Raw genomic sequence first — 18,590 nt, 5'->3', positions numbered from 1 at the left:
CAGTGCAAATGAAGGAAGAGATGTCAATGAGAAAATGAGGAGAAATTTGAGAGTTTTTTGTTTTTATATATAAACCAAGAAAATGAGTAGAATAGGAAAGAAAATGATAATATATTGAGTGAGAAAAGACTATATTTTTTAAACATGATATCCTCCGCGCGCAAGAGTTTTAACAGTGCCGCATATTCAAGCTCGCATTCAAACCCAAGACATTGTGTTTTTTTTTTTTTAACAAAACCCAAGACATTTGTTAAATTAAAAGAGACATATATCATCTCATCTAAGCACTCTTGATTAGACTATTCTTTTTTTTTTTTAATCTTATTATAGACTAACTATGTTATTATCCCTATTTTTTTTTTTTTACAAATACTATCTTTTTTATGTTAACACTCCGGTTCCTAGAGGAGTGTAACTCTAAAAATTCAAAGTTCAGCCGAGAGGTAAGTAAATTCTGATAAAAAAAATGTTCTACCCAGAATTGAAACATTATCTTGCATTGAACAAGTATATTATAATAATACATACTCATAATAGTCTTCTTCATGAATTTTAGTAACGAGAAATATTTTTTTTGTCAAGTAGTCTATTGGTTAAAACTCACTTTTTAAGGTGAATAAGTGGGGTGTTCGGGGTTCGAACTCTGACCCCTGCATATAACAATGCATTGTCCCATTTCTAAAAAAAAAATATATATATATAAAAATGATGCATTGTACATGTCAACTGAGTCATGCTCACGGGGACAACGATAATCATCTATATAGTTATATTTTTGAACATGTATTAAAATAGGGTGATATGTTATAATTAATATTAATTTATATTAAAATAAGAGAATATTTTAAAAGTATTAAAATTTGTATCGGTTTGTATTTAAAATTTAATAAATATTTTAAGTGCAATTAATATAGCCTTTTTTTTATTATAGAATTGCAATTAACATAGTCTTTGTTGAGTTATAAAATACTCAATAAGTTTGAAGAGATATATTATATTTTACCCTTGTCAAAAAAAAAAATATTTTACCTAACAGTACAATCATATAAAACAATCGTATATTGTTTTGAATTTCAAAACAATCATATAAAAAATAAAAAATACATATTATTGTAGGATTTTATATTTATTGTTTTTTTAGAACTTTTAATAATATATAGCTCGTTCGTATAATAATAGTTTCATAGTACTCCTCTAGCCCTTAATATTTATGTTTTTTTTTTGTGGTGCCTTAATATTTATGATAATTGGTCACCTATAATATTGACTTTAGTGTCATTAAAAAAAATATTGACTTTAGAGAATTTTTGTCAAAAAAATATTGACTTTAAAGTAAAGAATTTAACTCTATATTTTCATCTCCCGTTTGTGAGAATCATGTGTTGTGTCTTACTTATTGTATAAGATATATTTTGTTTCTTGACAAATTATTGTACCAAATATATGTTGTTTTCATGTATATATTTTTTTTTATCCCTAAAAAAAAGTATTTTTTTTACATCATTGTATGTTTGTGAATTAAGTAATTGTATGCGCGGTGTATTTTGGATCACTTTTGAGTTTAAAAATTATCTGATCTAAAATAAAAATTATACATAGTTGGGTTCGATTTGAATGATCCTTAAAAAAATGATTTGATCTGATCAAGTTAAATACAGATTTATTTGGATCAGTGTTTGGATATTCAATTGTAAAATAATAGATTTGATGGATAATATAATATTAAATATATTAGAAATTAATATTATGAAATGAAAATTATCAATTATGCCCACGTGAGCTTAACTCAGTTGGTATGGACAATGCATAACATATGGAAGGTCAGGGGTTCAAGCCCCCACCACCACAAAAATAAAAAACTTATGAAATTGCAAAAATATAGATTAAATCAAATTAATAAGTACTACTCCCTCCGTTTCAAAATGAGTGTCGTTTTAGCCAAAAAAATTTGTTTCAAAATGAATGTCACTTTCAGTTTCCAATGCAATAATCAAAATGAGTGTCGCTTTAGCCAAAAAAAATTGTTTCAAAATGAATGTCACTTTCAGTTTCCAATGCAATAATAACTTTTTCTTTTCAATTGTACCCTCCAATTAATACTCTGCACACTACTTCCAAAGTATTACTTTTAAAACTAAGCAATAGTTAATAAGGATAATTTGGTAAAATAATCATTCTCTTTCTTTTAATCATTGCATTTCTTAATATGTGTGTAAACACCTAAAACGACACTCATTTTGAAACGGAGGGAGTACTATTTAAAAAAAATAAAAACCAAAAAACAATACATTAATGTAATAAATTATAATAATAAAAACTAAACCTAAAATATTAAAATTTATTTATGCGATTCAGTTCAGTTTGGTTCGATTTTGAAAAAGTGATTTGAAATCCGATCTGACCTTTTTTCACAACATACAAACAAATTCAATAATATTCGGTTTTGTGAAGTTTTCGATTTTTCTGGATGAATTTACGAATTTTATTTTGGTTTAGTTTATAATACCCCTAAAAAAATTATTATAATAATGAACACTGATTTAGACCCATCACATTTTTTCCGTTATAGGTTAGAGTAGTAAAATATGTATAATTCTTAAATTGATTATAAGTAATTATGAAAGAACTTACGCAGATCGTGTTACTGCTGGCCATTGTTGCCCGCGAGACACCAAATTTGACTGTGCCTAGTATGTTCCAGACGAGATTCTCACGAGTCACAACTATTATTACCGAGTAGTATATTTTGATATGTTGATTTTCTCAATGTTCCTTTAAAGCAGGTTTGTTTGTATTTAATATATAAATAATAGTAATATAACGATATACTCCCTCCGTCCCGTTTTATCTGAGTCAGTTTGGTTTTTCACACAGATTAAGAAAAATGTATAAATAAAGGGGAAAATGGAATATATTGTACTGGGAATTATGAAAGTAGTATTAATTAGAGTTATATTGTATTGGGAATGATGAAAGTTGTATTGAAAACTGAAATGACTCAGTTATTTTGGGACACTTTTTTTTAGAAAATGGGTCAGATATTCCGGGACGGAGGGAGTAAGGTATTAATCGAGGTACGTCTATTGGTGGGTCGAAATTATTTTTATATCCTCTACAAGATAGGGTCAACTTAGACCTTTAGAATTTCTAGAAGGACTCTCTTAAAGGATAGGTCATGCCAAAAAAAAAGGTAATTGTATTAATTTCATAAATTTACTCATACACAATAATATTACTAACATTTTTTTTAAACTCGGTGTCCGGTTTAAGATAGAAATATTTTTTAATTATATATTTATGACTGTAATTCTTTTAGAGTAGTTAAGAAAAAAAAATAGTTATTGACATTTTATATATTATCATTGTATCTAAGACCATTTATATATTATCATTGTATCTAAGACCACTGATATGTCCATCTTCTTTCTCTTTTTTCTTGTATGTAGCTGAAGTGGTAAACCATCTGAAACTAACATAGACAACTATGAGGCTTCGAGTTTGAATCTATGTGAATCTAAAGAAATTGAAATTTCTAGTTGAGATAGGCTTTACAAACGCTAGTAACTATAAAAACAGTAAGTTTTTTAATTGATAAAGAATGATAAAATTGTAAAATAAAATAAATTTAATGGAAGGATAAAACTGGACGAAAATATGTTACACCAAATCTTATTATCTTTTTTTAATATAAAAATATAGATATTTGAATATTTTGGTTACTTAATTAACAAAGGATTAAATTGTTAATAAATTAGTTTATATAAATGGTAAAATTGAAAAAAAAAATAGTTTAATCACTATCAATTTATTAAATCTTATATATTTCTCATTTTTTTAGTCAATGTCTCACACACACACACACACACACACACATATATATATATATATATATATATATATAAAATAAATTTGATATTGAGAAATTATTGTCAATAACGGTAACACTAAAGATTATTTTTCACAACTATGTCAAGTGAGATTTGAATTTTGTCCCATTAAACTTACACTTGTTAGACAATATGGTCACAAATAGGATCTACTTTAATCTCGTTATTAATTTAATATAACTATATAGTATTAGTTAAGGATGATTTAAAGAAATATTACAACTGTTTAAGTATAAATTAATTTTTTGGTCAAAAAAAAGTATTAGTTATATTTTAAAGATATATTGCAATTGCTTAAAATTCAGTATATGCATGTACTGCTTTATTTTGAAAATATTAGTTAAAAAGTATTAGTTATATTTTAAAGATATATTGCAATTACTTAAAATTCAGTATATGCATGTACTGCTTTATTTTAAAAATATTAGTTATATATACAAAAGTTAGTTTAATCACTATCAATTTATTTTCTATTTTTTCGAGTCAATGTCTTATATATATACTAGACTTTTGACCCGTGCGTCGCACGGGTTTTCTCAACTGTAATAGAGACCAATAAATAATCTTTAATCCGTAAGATCATTGATATGGTAGAAAATATTTTCTTAAAAAAAAAAGGCAAGCAGATAGGAATGAAATTGGTGTGCGATGCATTTTTTTAGATGAAATTTGTTAGGTTAAATAATTGCAAACCTAATAAAGCAAATGAGCGGGAAAAAATTAGGTTAAGTTGCTGCAGACGTAACAAAATTAATAAATAAGGATAAAATAAATTTGAGATTTAGAAATTATTGTCAATAACGGTAACACTAAAGATTATTTTTCACAACCATCTCAAGTGAGATTTGATTTTTGTCCCATAAATTTACAAAGTCGTTATCATTGAACTTACACCTGTTAGACAATACGGTCACAAGTAGGATCTACCCTTTAAAATTGAGCTTTGAGAGACATGCAAATAACCAGTAAGTGACACGACTTTAATCTCGTTATTTATTCAATATAACTATATAGTATTAGTTAAAATAATGTTTCAATGATTAAAGAAATATTACAACTGTTTAAGTATAAATTAAATTTTTGGTCAAAATAAAGTATAAGTTATATTTTAAAGATATATTGCAATTATTTAGAAATTCAGTATATGCATGTACTATTTTATTTTTAAAATATTATATACAAAAGTTGAATACAACAGTTTCTTTTACATTCCTTCAAAAAAAAAAAAAAACAGTTTCTTTTACATATATAATAGAGTAATTTTTTAATAGTTTGAATCAATGTACCAAAAAAAAAAAAGAGTAGTTTGATTCAATGTACCAAAGAAAAATAATAGTTTGAAGAAATTTTTTAAAAAAGGATAAACATTTCAGTCAAGTTTACCATATCATATTTTCGTGTTATTTGTGGGAAACAATAAATTGTATAAATTTTCCCTTCAAGAATAAATTGTTTAATTTAAATTATTTTTTCCAGTTATTTTAAGCCAGCCATGATTTTATTTTTATAAATAATTTTTAACGTAAAAACCAAAATCTTTGAACTTTATAGAAAAACAGAAAATACATTCGTATATGTGGTTTTTATAATTCAAAATAAATTTATGTTAAAAAAAAAGTTCAAAATAAATTTATTATTCACTGCACACATAATAAAGTATGTATTTACATGATATCATATTCTATTATAGGTATAACCAAGCAATTGGACTCGTGTGCTTAATGAGCTCCAGCAAAGAACGAATTGTTTAGGAGAACTTGAGTTTGATTTTTGTATGAAATAATTATTGGTCAAATTTTACTTACCTTTCACTGAACTCTGAATTACCATAACCCCTTCCTTTAGGAATCGGAGGGTTAACACCTAAAGATACTACTATAGGAAATGTGTTAGACCAAAAATGATTAAAGAACTTAAGCCCGTAATTTTTATGATAACAAATCATATGATAACAATAAGGATACTCTAATATGCGTTAGTGCAAAAAATTCTAAGTAAATGAAGTTCTATCTCTGGATCAAGTGAACACTCTGGACTTTGGTAACACTTTGAACCTTGAATTGAAGCTCTCTGTCATAGATAAAGACAAGACTATGTATCAAGATCAAGGTCAAACTCTGTGGAAATCAACGCTATGTGGTTAGATCCTCTAGACTGAGATCATTTGTACCATGTGTTTGACTCAAGTACATGTCACTGATTCATGTAGTAACTCTTTGCTAAGAATTGTTCTAACTTATGCAATTAAGTAAAATTCATTAAGAGCATCATTCATGGACATGAATGGTTTATTCGCTGACTGTATTTAATCAAGAATATCACAACGTTCAATTAAGCATTAAAACGGGGAATTATTCAGCAATGATCATCAAGCTTTATGATGGATGGAATTGGCAAGTGCATCAAATCGTAACACATACAAAAAAACTTAGTAAAAGAGGGTTGCAAGGTTTGATTGCTCTGCCCAATGCGAGATTAGGTTGTTGATTCATATATTTAATCCCCCTCCGTCTTTGTTGAAATTAACTTAGTAAAACATCAACTATGTGGTGTCTACTTATGATTTAAGAAACCGGTTTTAGAACTCATATTAACCCTAACGAAAACATGCGTGGTAAGTTAACCTAGTTGAAGTTAAAGTGTTCCCATAAGTAAGAATTAGAAAACATGAGGTTTCATACTTTAATTTTATTAACTAGAATTAAGAAATAAGCAATTGGAACTGCCATGAACAGAAGAAGAAATTCGGGTTGTCAATCCTACTAATCTATACTAACCAATTTTCAAGATTACCAATACAGATTCTAAATTGAAAAAGCATTAAGTACATGCAAGAACGAATTAAATCGGACACAAGAAAAGCATAATTGAATAAAAACTTTGTTAATGGAATCCAACAAATAAGAAGGGGTTCATCTTAGAACCCTAATCAAAGAGGTTTAGTTGCACATGGCAACAAACATCATAACAAAACAATAGAAAAAACATACCCTAGAGAGAACAAGAGGAGGATGGAGATCCTCTTCCTTGGACACTAATGTTTGACCCCTGCCTTGAACCGCTATCTTTCTGAATATTTATAGCATATGATTACTTAGGGTTTAAGAGAAGAAAATTAGGCTTTTTCCATCGATTCAGCTCGGAAAACAAGCAAAGAGTGATTTTAACCAGCAGAAAAGCACAACTGCGCATCCCTGTGGGGCATGATGCGCATGAGGCAGTGGCAAACACTGTTCCATGCGCAGTGGTGCATGAGGAAGCCCCACATGTGCGAATTTTTGTGTTTTCATTTAGGAAAGTAGGCTAACAAGCACTTTAAAGTTAGTTCCTAAGGATTCCCTATTTGAAATATTTTATCATCCAAACCTGTAACTTCATTCACAAACTGTGTCACAAACATTGTTATGTGGTACTAGCTTTCATTTTTGGAGCCAGTTCAAAGAATTTGCACACTAGTAGAACTAATTATTGTTTTTATTTTTGAAGGGACCAACTTTTGTTTGTGTCTCTTGATTTTTATTTATTTTGTGTAGACCATAATTTTGATATTTTATCTACATTTTTCTCTACTTTTTTTCTTAAATAACCAAGTTCTACTTGTATCCCACCCCAAACTTAAGATGTTGCTAATTCCAAATAGCAACCACAAACTTAATTTAAAACCATGACAAGTATTTCACTAATCTATCTAACTCCAAAAAGGAAATCAAACAGATATAATCACTAGGCTTCATAACTTGTGACAGCATTTAGAGTCACACAAAAGTAACCAAGAAAAATTAATGCATGGAAGCTCAAAGTGATTTCACAAAAGATATATAATGATAATTCAGGGGGCTTGAAAAAGGCTCTAGTTACCAAAAACAAATGTCTCGTGTGTATGATAATACAACCGATAGCCCGTAAAGAGCGATCGAAATTTTGAGCAAAAATAGCAATCCAACATGGAACACTTATAATGAAAGAAAAAAGTAGAAACATATTGGAATATATATTTGGCTCAAAATCTCAACGGTTATGCAATATAGAATTGTAGTGTTGACTTTTTCTGAGTATCTTCCGCAGCAAGTTCCAAAAGTTATCGTGCTCTTGAACTTCAGAAGTAAGCTAGCCCTTTGCTGATAATATTTGTAACAATTCTCGAAGACTAAAACAAAATTTTTTATTTTTGAAAGGGAAAGTAATGCAGTTCATGTAAAAACAACGCGTCTAGTCGCAAGGTAGCAACATTAAAAGAAAGAAATTATGAGATGGAGTGACTATGTAAAATTACTGAAATTGAAATGACTGAAAAATAAAAATATGGGTTGTCTCCCATTCAACGCTTGTTTAACATCTCGAGCTTGACGCATGTGTCTAAGTTGAGCTTGGGAACCCGTAACCTCCAGGTTCCATGTCTTCCTATTATGTTAATGTTTTCAATTTAGTCCTTATGTTAACTAAATATTACAAAAATGATGATGTGGCTGGCAGAAGGACTAAATCGAAAACGTTTACAAACTTAAAGGAATTATGTGTGACTAAAATAACTTAAATGATCAATCTGTTACAAACGTCAAACTTACGGGACTTATGTGTGACCAAAATAACTTAAATGACCAATCTGTTACAAACCTAAAACTTAAAGGACCCCTGGTGTAATTTAACCTATTATTATAATAAACTTGTTCAACACAATGTAATAATTTTTGTCACAAAAAACGCAGGGATAATAATATAGTTAATCTATAATATAAGAATTTTTCATAATTAAAAAAATAATAGTCCGATCAAAAGTGCTTAAATGAAATGACACAAATCTCTTTTAATTTAACCATGGTCTGCGCTTTGAACCTAAGCTTGAACATGCAACAATATTAATACTCTTGCAGCCCATTTGGTCCACAAAACTCACATGATTAACCTATGCCATCTGGACAAAAATACCAAGTTTAAAAGAAAAAAATAGTCTTGTACCAAAAAAGTAATTGCCTTATCTTACTCAAAATATTGTCCTTTTTCCCCACTATTTTCCTCATTTTCATTCATGTTTTTTACATAGAAATACTCTCAAACTTTCCCCTATTTCTTGTTCCCGTTTTCTTGAGCTACTCTTCTCAATTTTTATTGACCTATATTTCTTCATTATTGTCGATGGAGGTTTACTCCAAGAAAACACCATCGATTGAGGCATTAGAGGAATTATGAGTGTTCTTCTCTCTTTCCTGTGTTATCCAACAATGTATTCAAGAAGTTTGTTTAGATTGTTGGAAAATGCAAGGAAGAGAGAAGAACGCTCACAATTCCTCTAATGCCTCCATGGATGGTTTTTTCTTGGCATAATGCTCCATGGATAGGCCAATGAGAATTGAGAAGAGTAATGCAAGAAGAAGCGAACAAAGAAACATGGGAAGTTGGAGAGTTTTTTTTTTTTTATGTAAAACAAGAAAATGAGCAAAATAGTGGGAGAAAAGGATAATATTTTGAGTGAGAAGGCTAATTTTTTTAGTAGCTTGAAGGCTATTTTTTTTTAACCATGTATTTTTGTTCAAACGCAGAAATTAATCCTTCGACTATTATGAATCCAAATGGGCGACAAGAGTTTTAATATTCTTGCCTATCCAAGTTTGGGTTCAAACTCGAGACATTGGTTAAACAAAAAGAAACTCTTAATATCTCATCTAAGACATTGGTTAAAAACTTCTTAAATTATGAATTAACTATTTTATTATCCCTGTGTATTTCTCTTCAAAAGTTATTATATATATCGTGTGTTGAACAAGTTTATTATAATTGAACAAAGAATCAAGACACAAGTACTTTTGTTAGGCGAGTTTAAGCAAAATGGAAGCAAGCCAAGTCAGGTAATTCCAATTATTTCTGGGCAAGGACCTTTACAGGGCGAGCCAGGGTGAGGTGAAGGTGAGTAGTTCCAGAGAGTTCCAGGGAGAAAATTTAAAGCACGCTCGTTTGGCGAGTAACACTTTACCCGGTGAAATAAGACGATGTCAATGACTTTTGAAGACCAGCTGGTTTTTCCCTCAACTTGAAGCAACCTCGAGTCACTAGGCGAGCATCACTTGGTAGAGAGAGAAATAGGTGAGAAGCTAATTTTCACCATTGGAGGTCATTGGAACTTGGATTCAAGCTTGTTGATGTTCCTCCATCATCATTCTTCTCTTCTTTGCTCTATTTTTGTTTGGGTTAGATGTAGGTAGCGAGGATTTTGATGTATTACTATTGAACTGACTGGTTATATAAAATCATACCAGAAGTCTATATGCTCTTCATTTCCAAGTAACCAATTGAATTCTCTAAAATAACTTGATGCTCTGATTTAATTCCGCTCTAGATGGTTGAGAAAATGTGTTGTTGAATACAAATGTCATTCCTAAGCACCCTTCTCCTTAACAAAGAAGCCTAGTATTCATTAACCAATCTCCCAACTTGGAATGAAAAAACTCATGCCTGCCCTAAATTTTAACCGTATGCAACCAAACTTGCATAGCCAAAGGATAATCGCGCAACATATAGAGATAAAACAAAATCTTCTATATCTCATTGAGACAAGCTTCGTGTATCATAAGATTAGAACTAATAAGATTATGAAGTATGAACACCTAATGCAGTTTGGTACTTGGGGATAACATCTACCAAACACTTGCTGCTTATGCTTTTCGAACTTACACATACATTTGTCACAGGTAAAACAAAATTAAAAAATAAACAGCTAATGTGCAACAAATCTTCCAAGGGTGATGGTCCCCCAAAAACAACATCTTAGCAAATAAGTCATTCTATTCATAAAAGCAAAAATACTTTAATCACTTCTATCCACTCCACGGTGGATTAAAAAGATCTGATAGAAGCATGATTAACTGTGAATATATATCCTACTATATCTGACTTTACCTATTACCAAAGCATGATACAACACTTAAAAAGTTTCTAGAAATGTTATAATTTGATATATACCTAAATTTTATTTTTATGATTATTATGTGGTCCTAAAACAGAATAATAGATTAAGAGAGGTCTCAGGATGAACCAATTCCCTTCTTAATGAGCATATCATACACCCTGTCAATTTTGATGGTATCCACATTCTTGAACATTTGATGAGCATCAGATTTTGAAGAGACGTTGCCAGCAATCATTTGTACAGATAGGTCCTCTTGCATCTTCAGATAAACGGTTGGAGGCAACCTTAAATCGCAGCACAAACGTTTCTCCTGGCAGAATTTACAGCCGATGGTTTCAGAAAACAAAATAAGAAGCAATGTACAGTTTTAGAATGCAAACTTGGCAGAAGAAAATTATTCTTACAGCTTCAGAAAGTAAATCTGCTCCATAGTATCCAGTTGCATCCATTTCATTGACAGAACTTGACCCTGCAGGTCTGGTACCAGCAGAGTCTGGAGACATTAATGCATTTGGAACCCCGTGATTGTTCGGGACCACATGAGCACTTTCTCTCGCTCTACAAGCACTTTCTTCAGATTCCTTTCTTCTCTTATGCGCCAGATATCTATCTGCTTCAACTGAACTGCGGCAACCAGCAGCACGAGCTTCCTGCGATCATGTTCAACAAATGTCAGAGATGACTGTTCAATTTTCCAAGTAGAGAAAAAAAAAGGAATGTCGATAAGAATTTAATGGCATCCATGTCTCAAACCTTAAGCTCTTGAATTCTTTTCAGAGTCCTATGTTCAGAGATAACGGTTCTGAGTAACTCATCGTGCTCTTCCTTAGTATGAAAGCGCATGAACATGTCATATTTCCGGCATATTGACTTTTCCTCGGGTGTTAAATCCTTCTCAAATGGATTTGGATAAAGCAAATTTCTTTCAAGTATGAATTCCTTCCTGCGCTTTCTTTCATCAAGCCTGCAACGTTTTTCAATTTAAAGATAGGAACGTGAGCAATACTATGCAACAAATACCATTATTGTTTATGATTTTGAGTGTGGATGACTCAGGAAAAGAAACCTATAAAACTAAAATGGTTGTTTACCTTTTTGAATAAATGCGCAGCACACGAAGTTTGATCTCTCGCTCCTCCTCAGTGTCAGTGTCCTTAAACTCCATTTCGGCGAGTAATTGCTCAGCATCATTATCATATTCAGGATCGAATTCCTGTCTTTTCGCGTTATAACCACTGATTTCAACCAAAGAAGGGCCTTCATTTCTTGAGGAATTTGGCTTATTTCCTCCAAAATCTCTGTCCATTGGAGAATCTGTCAATGACAAAAGAACTAGGATAAAATACAGAATGTAAAGTCATGAGATGAATTTCCTCAAAGAATCAGCATTGTGTAATGTCAATTGGGATTTATGACCAAATATAAAATGCACACCTTCCATTTTAACAATTCCAGGACCACCTTTCCCCCGCCCTTTATTGGATGCCTTTTGGTTAGCACTAGCTGCAGCATGTGTGTTGACTGAGGGCCCAGAATCTGACCCTACAATATATAAACAATATAGAGATTGAAAGGAAATTATAATTGGGAAATTGTTGTATACATCTTAGCTATTGACTTATTTAGCTTACCTGAATTCATATTAGAAGTCAAACGGCCAGTGGAACCAGATTTGTTGGAATCTTCCATTCTGAATCAACATTTAGAAGTCAATCAACATGGTATTGAACATGGAAAGAGTTAATGCGTACAAAAAAAGACAGCCTTACTTGACTCTAGATGGAGAAAAGGGTGATTCTTCCTTTATGCTAAGATCTCCCATGGGAAGTCCTGTTACAATCACAAGTAACCAGTATTTATAAAGAAGAATGTGACCAATATTTATAAAATAAAAATGTGACCAAAACAAAAACCAACCAATCAGCGAAAAATCAGAAGCCATAGAATCATAGATTATAATAAATTTATTCTCCGAAACATATTTTAGCAGTTATCAGCAACATAAATGAGGCATTATTATTTATTGTTTGGAGATACAGTATATCAATATAAATCTATCCAAAAGAAGTGATAAATGAGACATTCCTGATTTATAACAGTATGCTATGTAAGTGAAATCATTTTTTCCCCAAAAACTACAGAAACTAATGAATGTGATGTTGTGTATTGAGACAAACCTTTCTTGTCCTCACCCTGCCCTTTCGCCATGGCAAGAAGTTCTTTTCTGTTTTTCCCAACAACATGAGACATGTCCTAGTAAATAAGAATGGTCAGCATTTAAAATACCTTTATATAAACGAATATGATAAGCACTGATTGCAGCTTCATTCAAAGCCTGACATACCGGAAGAGGGAAGAACGGGGAGTTTAAGTACACATTCCTATAGTGTTCTATGCATGCTTCTTTGTTCTTTGTTCCAACATGCTCAGCAACTTCTGCCCAGTTTCCCATGCCATACATTTCTATTCCCTAAAACCAAAAATTTGTTGCTAGAAAAGTCAGATATTAATAGTAGATTTCTTCTTCAACACCAAATATAATGCTTTATCATATTATCATATTAAATTCACCGCTACTCCTAGGCAATTAATTTAAACCAAGTACCTCTAGAAGCAAAATTTCATCATCTGCATTCCAGTCTGGGCAAATGAGAGGGAAAGACAAATTATCCTGACAACAAGGAACCGTATTAAAAAACTGATATAGAGAAACAAAGCAATACAACAACAACAACCAAGCCTTATCCCACTAAGTGGAGTTAGCTACATGGATCAAATTACGCCATAATGTTCTATCATAAACCATATTTGGATCCAACTCGTTAACCTCTAAATCTTTCCAAATAGTTTCTCTTATAGATAGAGAAACAAAGCAATGATAACAACAATGTCGGCGAAACTAGTGGTAATGCAATTTTCATAACAGCGGTTTGGCAGATACATAAATTATTTTAAATATGATTTATACTCAACGTGATAAAAAAAACAGTATCAGATAATTTCGAATCTAACTTAAATGATTAATCCTGTAATTAAACTCAGAGTGATCAACCTGCAGTCTAGCAGGATAATTACTGTATAACCTTTCGATTGATCAAAAGGTTATGTTTAATAAGACATCAAAGGAAAACATTTGAAAGTAATGGTTACTCACCATGACCCTGTAAGAATGATTGCTTTTGTGGGGTGTCACCTCAGCCCCAACAGAAAAGCACTCAATACATAAGTCAAAATCTGGGCACATGGCACACTTGATACGGATTTTTCCTGTAATATCTTTATTACAGTAATTGCAATGATACAAAGCCCTTTTCGCTTCACCTGCTCCTTGACCTGACTCACAAAAAACCAGGAAAATTATTATCAAACATTCAACAATATCAATGAATCTTAAATAAATCAATAAATAGACAATTGAAGCTCTAAATAACAATCACTGTTATAGTATATTTCATTCTTTAGCGAAAAATGGTTCACTATCTTTATTCAAACAAACACTCCACAGGCCTGCCATTACAACTGTCAACATCAACTTATTCAGTTATACGGAAAGATATTAAGAATTTTGTATTCGGTAGATGACAATGTAATTTAAGGGATGTTTGGATTTCCGTTTCAAACCTACACTTCGATCCAAACATACGGTTACAGTTTCTCGCATCCCGACACTTCCCACGGTGATAATTTCGAAGCTACAAATTGTCAAAGTGAAGCGTAAAACAACATCTACAAACATATACTCCACTGAACATGTACACATGAAGTGCTTGTCTGGTAACGTGTCAGCAACAATTTTCTCGCATCCTGGCACACATTCCACGGTGATGATTTCTAAGCTACAAATTGTGGACAATTCCAACGTGGAAACAAACACAGGCTAATTTTATAATACACTAAAGTTAAAGACTTATATGGTACGAATATATATTATACTAAGAGCTATGCTACTCCTTACGAAGAGCAAGCAACACAAAATCGATGAATGCAAAGGTGGCGACATGCAATTGGTTTTTAAACAACATAAATAATATTTAAAGATGGAAAAATATAAACTTTAACTTGGATGGAAATCACCGTGTTCGGCCACGTGTTTCGCATTCGAAATATACAACATTTCTCATTATACTTATATCTATTCACTTTTTATTTGATTTGTAAACATAGTAAATTTAAATTTTAGAAACAATATCTCCATAGTGCAGTTACACAGTACAATTTCATAGTGCATTATACAATTAACCAAGTACAATGGTACATGATAGTTGAAAAAGTACCTGCAACTCCAGATTCTGAATTATCTCCACTTGCAGCATTCTTCTTTCTCCTTGACCTACACATATAGTTGAAAGCATCATTTAGCAAAATTACCACAGCATTTTACTGTATCTATGATCAATCAAATTTAGATAAACAAATTGTGCAAAATTCAATTACATTATGACCCAATTACAATAATAAGAAAAGATGAATAAAAATCAAACCTTTGGCTTGGATCATCATCGTTATGATGAAAATTACCACGAGAACGACCCATTGAATTTCTGAGTGAAACCCTCAATGAATTTGAGTTTGTTGAGAAGTAAAATCACGATTCAAGAAAAGGGTAAGTGAAAATTTTATCTTTCAAGTTTTTTTTTGTTTACGAAAAATCAAAAACCCTAAATTTTTATATAAAGAAAAATAAATAAATAAATAAATAAAAATTGCGACAAAGAAACGAGGATGTTTCGGTTTGAGTTTGTGAAACTAGTTGAGTTTGGGTTGCTGAGTGTAACTGGATTTCGTTCAGTTTGGGTTTTTCTTTTATATCGCGATCCAAATTATCCAATTTAGTTTTTCACTAAAAAATAAATTAGTTTTACTGGAAGTAAAACAATATTAACCCAAAATAATACTCAAATTAGTTCTGTAGGAGTTAAATAAATTTTTGGTAAGATATAACAAATTTTGTTTTTAGTTTTCATAAAAAAAACAGATGTACTCCATCCGTCCCTTAATGTAATTCCCCTTTCCTTTTTTCACATTTCTTAAGAAAAGTTGTCAGTGTAATTAATGTGTCTGTTTTGTGTATTAATATTACCAAATTGTTCTTTGGTATGTGTAATAAATTTGACTATTCATATTTCAAGACAAATTAGTAGTATTAATTCGGGGTATGTTTAGGAAAAAAGTAATAAATGCATCTAGTAATTTGAAAAGGAGTTTACATTTTGGGACAAAAATAAAATCAAATGAGTGTTTAGATATAGGAACGGAGGGAGTATGTTTTAATTTTTATGAAAAAATTCAGGTATAAAGAAATTTCACGATGGAGTTTTACTTTTTAACACGCACTCTTTTATTCGATGAAATTTATATGGTTAGTATACAATAGAAATGAATCTCGTATAAAGCGGTGAGACTCACATGTGTTTCACCCAATAGAAGAATGAGTGGTAGCGAGGGTATTAGAATGAGAATGTTAACAACAAAAGTAATATTGGCAGCCGGAGCTCCATCCTCATGGTCCATTTGAATTTCAAGTGCCCTTAAAGTATCATGAGGATGTCCACTTGAATATTTACCGACTCATATCTTTAACTTACCCTCTGGTCACTAATATAAGCAAAAGCTAACATTTTAGATTTATTCATTAAATGATGTATTTGGTCTATAATAAAGACCATATACATCATTAATTGAATGAATGTAAAATATAAATTTTTGCTTTTAATAGTGACTGGAGGGTGTATGTCCTTAGAGTACATGTTAAGAAACCCAAAAAAATAAATTTTGTCTTAAATTTTGTGCATACAATTTATTAAATAGTTAAAGATTAAATTTAATATACACATTTCAATAAAATATATATATATATATATATATATATATATATATATATATATATATATATATATAGGGGTTTGCTAGGATACACCCACTAGTTTTTATTAAGGTGTGTTTTAGCAAAGATATAACTAAAAAGTTGTTAAATACATCTTAAGGTGAATGTTGCTAAAACACACCTTCTAAAAAATAAGTGGGTGTATGTTAGCAACTCCTATAGGCATTTGCTAGAATACACCCACTTATTTTTTAGAATGTGTGTTTTAGCAAGTTATAACTAAAAAATAGTTAAATGCACCTTAAGGTGTAACTTGCTAAAACACTCCCACATAAAAACTAGTGGGTGTGTTCTAGCAAACTCATATATATATATATATATATATATATATATATATATATATATATATATATATATATATATATATATATATATATATATATATATATGGGTTATGATAGAAGACACATTTTATGTAGGTGTCTTTTATCAAGTTACTCTATGAGCATTTGCGAAAAGACACCAACTTACTTTTAGGAAGGTGTCTTTTATCAAAGTTATAACTAAAAAGTGAAAATCACACCTTAAGGTGTGACTTGATAAAAGACACCACCAAAGGGTGGCTTGTAACATATATATATATATATATATATATATATATATATATATATATATATATATATATATATATATATATATATATATATATATATATAGGGGGCTGTTAACTTGCACCCACCTAAAAACACTAATGTGCAAGTTAACAAGCTGCACTTACTTGTACTTTACTAAAACACTCTTTTGTCTCTATTAAACTTTATTTTAATTAAAAGGACATTTTTGTAAATGGCATAAATAATATTTGTTTATAATAGAAAAACATGAGTGTTTTGGTAAATAACTAGTAGGTGCAGCTTGTTAACTTGCACCTTAGTGTTTTTAGGTGGGTGCAAGTTAACAGCGGGGGGCTGTTAACTTGCACCCACCTAAAAACACTAAGGTGCAAGTTAACAAGCTGCACCTACTTGTACTTTACTAAAACACCATTTTGTCTCTATTAAACTTTATTTTAATTAAAAGATGAATAAAAATCAAACCTTTGGCTTGGATCATCATCGTTATGATGAAAATTACCACGAGAACGACCCATTGAATTTCTGAGTGAAACCCTCAATGAATTTGAGTTTGTTGAGAAGTAAAATCACGATTCAAGAAAAGGGTAAGTGAAAATTTTATCTTTCAAGTTTTTTTTTGTTTACGAAAAATCAAAAACCCTAAATTTTTATATAAAGAAAAATAAATAAATAAATAAATAAAAATTGCGACAAAGAAACGAGGATGTTTCGGTTTGAGTTTGTGAAACTAGTTGAGTTTGGGTTGCTGAGTGTAACTGGATTTCGTTCAGTTTGGGTTTTTCTTTTATATCGCGATCCAAATTATCCAATTTAGTTTTTCACTAAAAAATAAATTAGTTTTACTGGAAGTAAAACAATATTAACCCAAAATAATACTCAAATTAGTTCTGTAGGAGTTAAATAAATTTTTGGTAAGATATAACAAATTTTGTTTTTAGTTTTCATAAAAAAAACAGATGTACTCCATCCGTCCCTTAATGTAATTCCCCTTTCCTTTTTTCACATTTCTTAAGAAAAGTTGTCAGTGTAATTAATGTGTCTGTTTTGTGTATTAATATTACCAAATTGTTCTTTGGTATGTGTAATAAATTTGACTATTCATATTTCAAGACAAATTAGTAGTATTAATTCGGGGTATGTTTAGGAAAAAAGTAATAAATGCATCTAGTAATTTGAAAAGGAGTTTACATTTTGGGACAAAAATAAAATCAAATGAGTGTTTAGATATAGGAACGGAGGGAGTATGTTTTAATTTTTATGAAAAAATTCAGGTATAAAGAAATTTCACGATGGAGTTTTACTTTTTAACACGCACTCTTTTATTCGATGAAATTTATATGGTT

General features: G+C 30.5%; 1 protein-coding gene across 1 annotated transcript; it reads right to left on the bottom strand.

Moving 5' to 3' along the window:
- Positions 1-10,613: 10,613 nt before the first annotated feature.
- Positions 10,614-15,564, bottom strand: ADA2B (ADA2 2B). The gene is made up of 13 exons (XM_085743120.1): positions 15,270-15,564; positions 15,063-15,118; positions 13,943-14,121; positions 13,394-13,459; positions 13,133-13,258; positions 12,966-13,041; positions 12,558-12,618; positions 12,420-12,478; positions 12,223-12,330; positions 11,880-12,102; positions 11,542-11,752; positions 11,193-11,438; positions 10,614-11,098 (listed from the first exon to the last, which is right to left on the bottom strand). The coding sequence occupies exons 1-13, from the start codon at positions 15,320-15,322 to the stop codon at positions 10,904-10,906; spliced, it is 1,659 nt and encodes a 552-aa protein (XP_085599246.1). The 5' UTR covers positions 15,323-15,564; the 3' UTR covers positions 10,614-10,903.
- Between the last annotated feature and the right edge of the window lie 3,026 nt (positions 15,565-18,590).

This window comes from Medicago sativa, chromosome 2 (genome assembly GCF_051527215.1).
Source record: "Medicago sativa cultivar Bolivia chromosome 2, Bolivia_mono, whole genome shotgun sequence".
Classification (NCBI taxonomy): domain Eukaryota; kingdom Viridiplantae; phylum Streptophyta; class Magnoliopsida; order Fabales; family Fabaceae; genus Medicago; species Medicago sativa.
The sequence above is the reverse complement of the archived record's forward strand: the minus strand, read 5'-3'. Positions and strand labels throughout refer to the sequence as shown.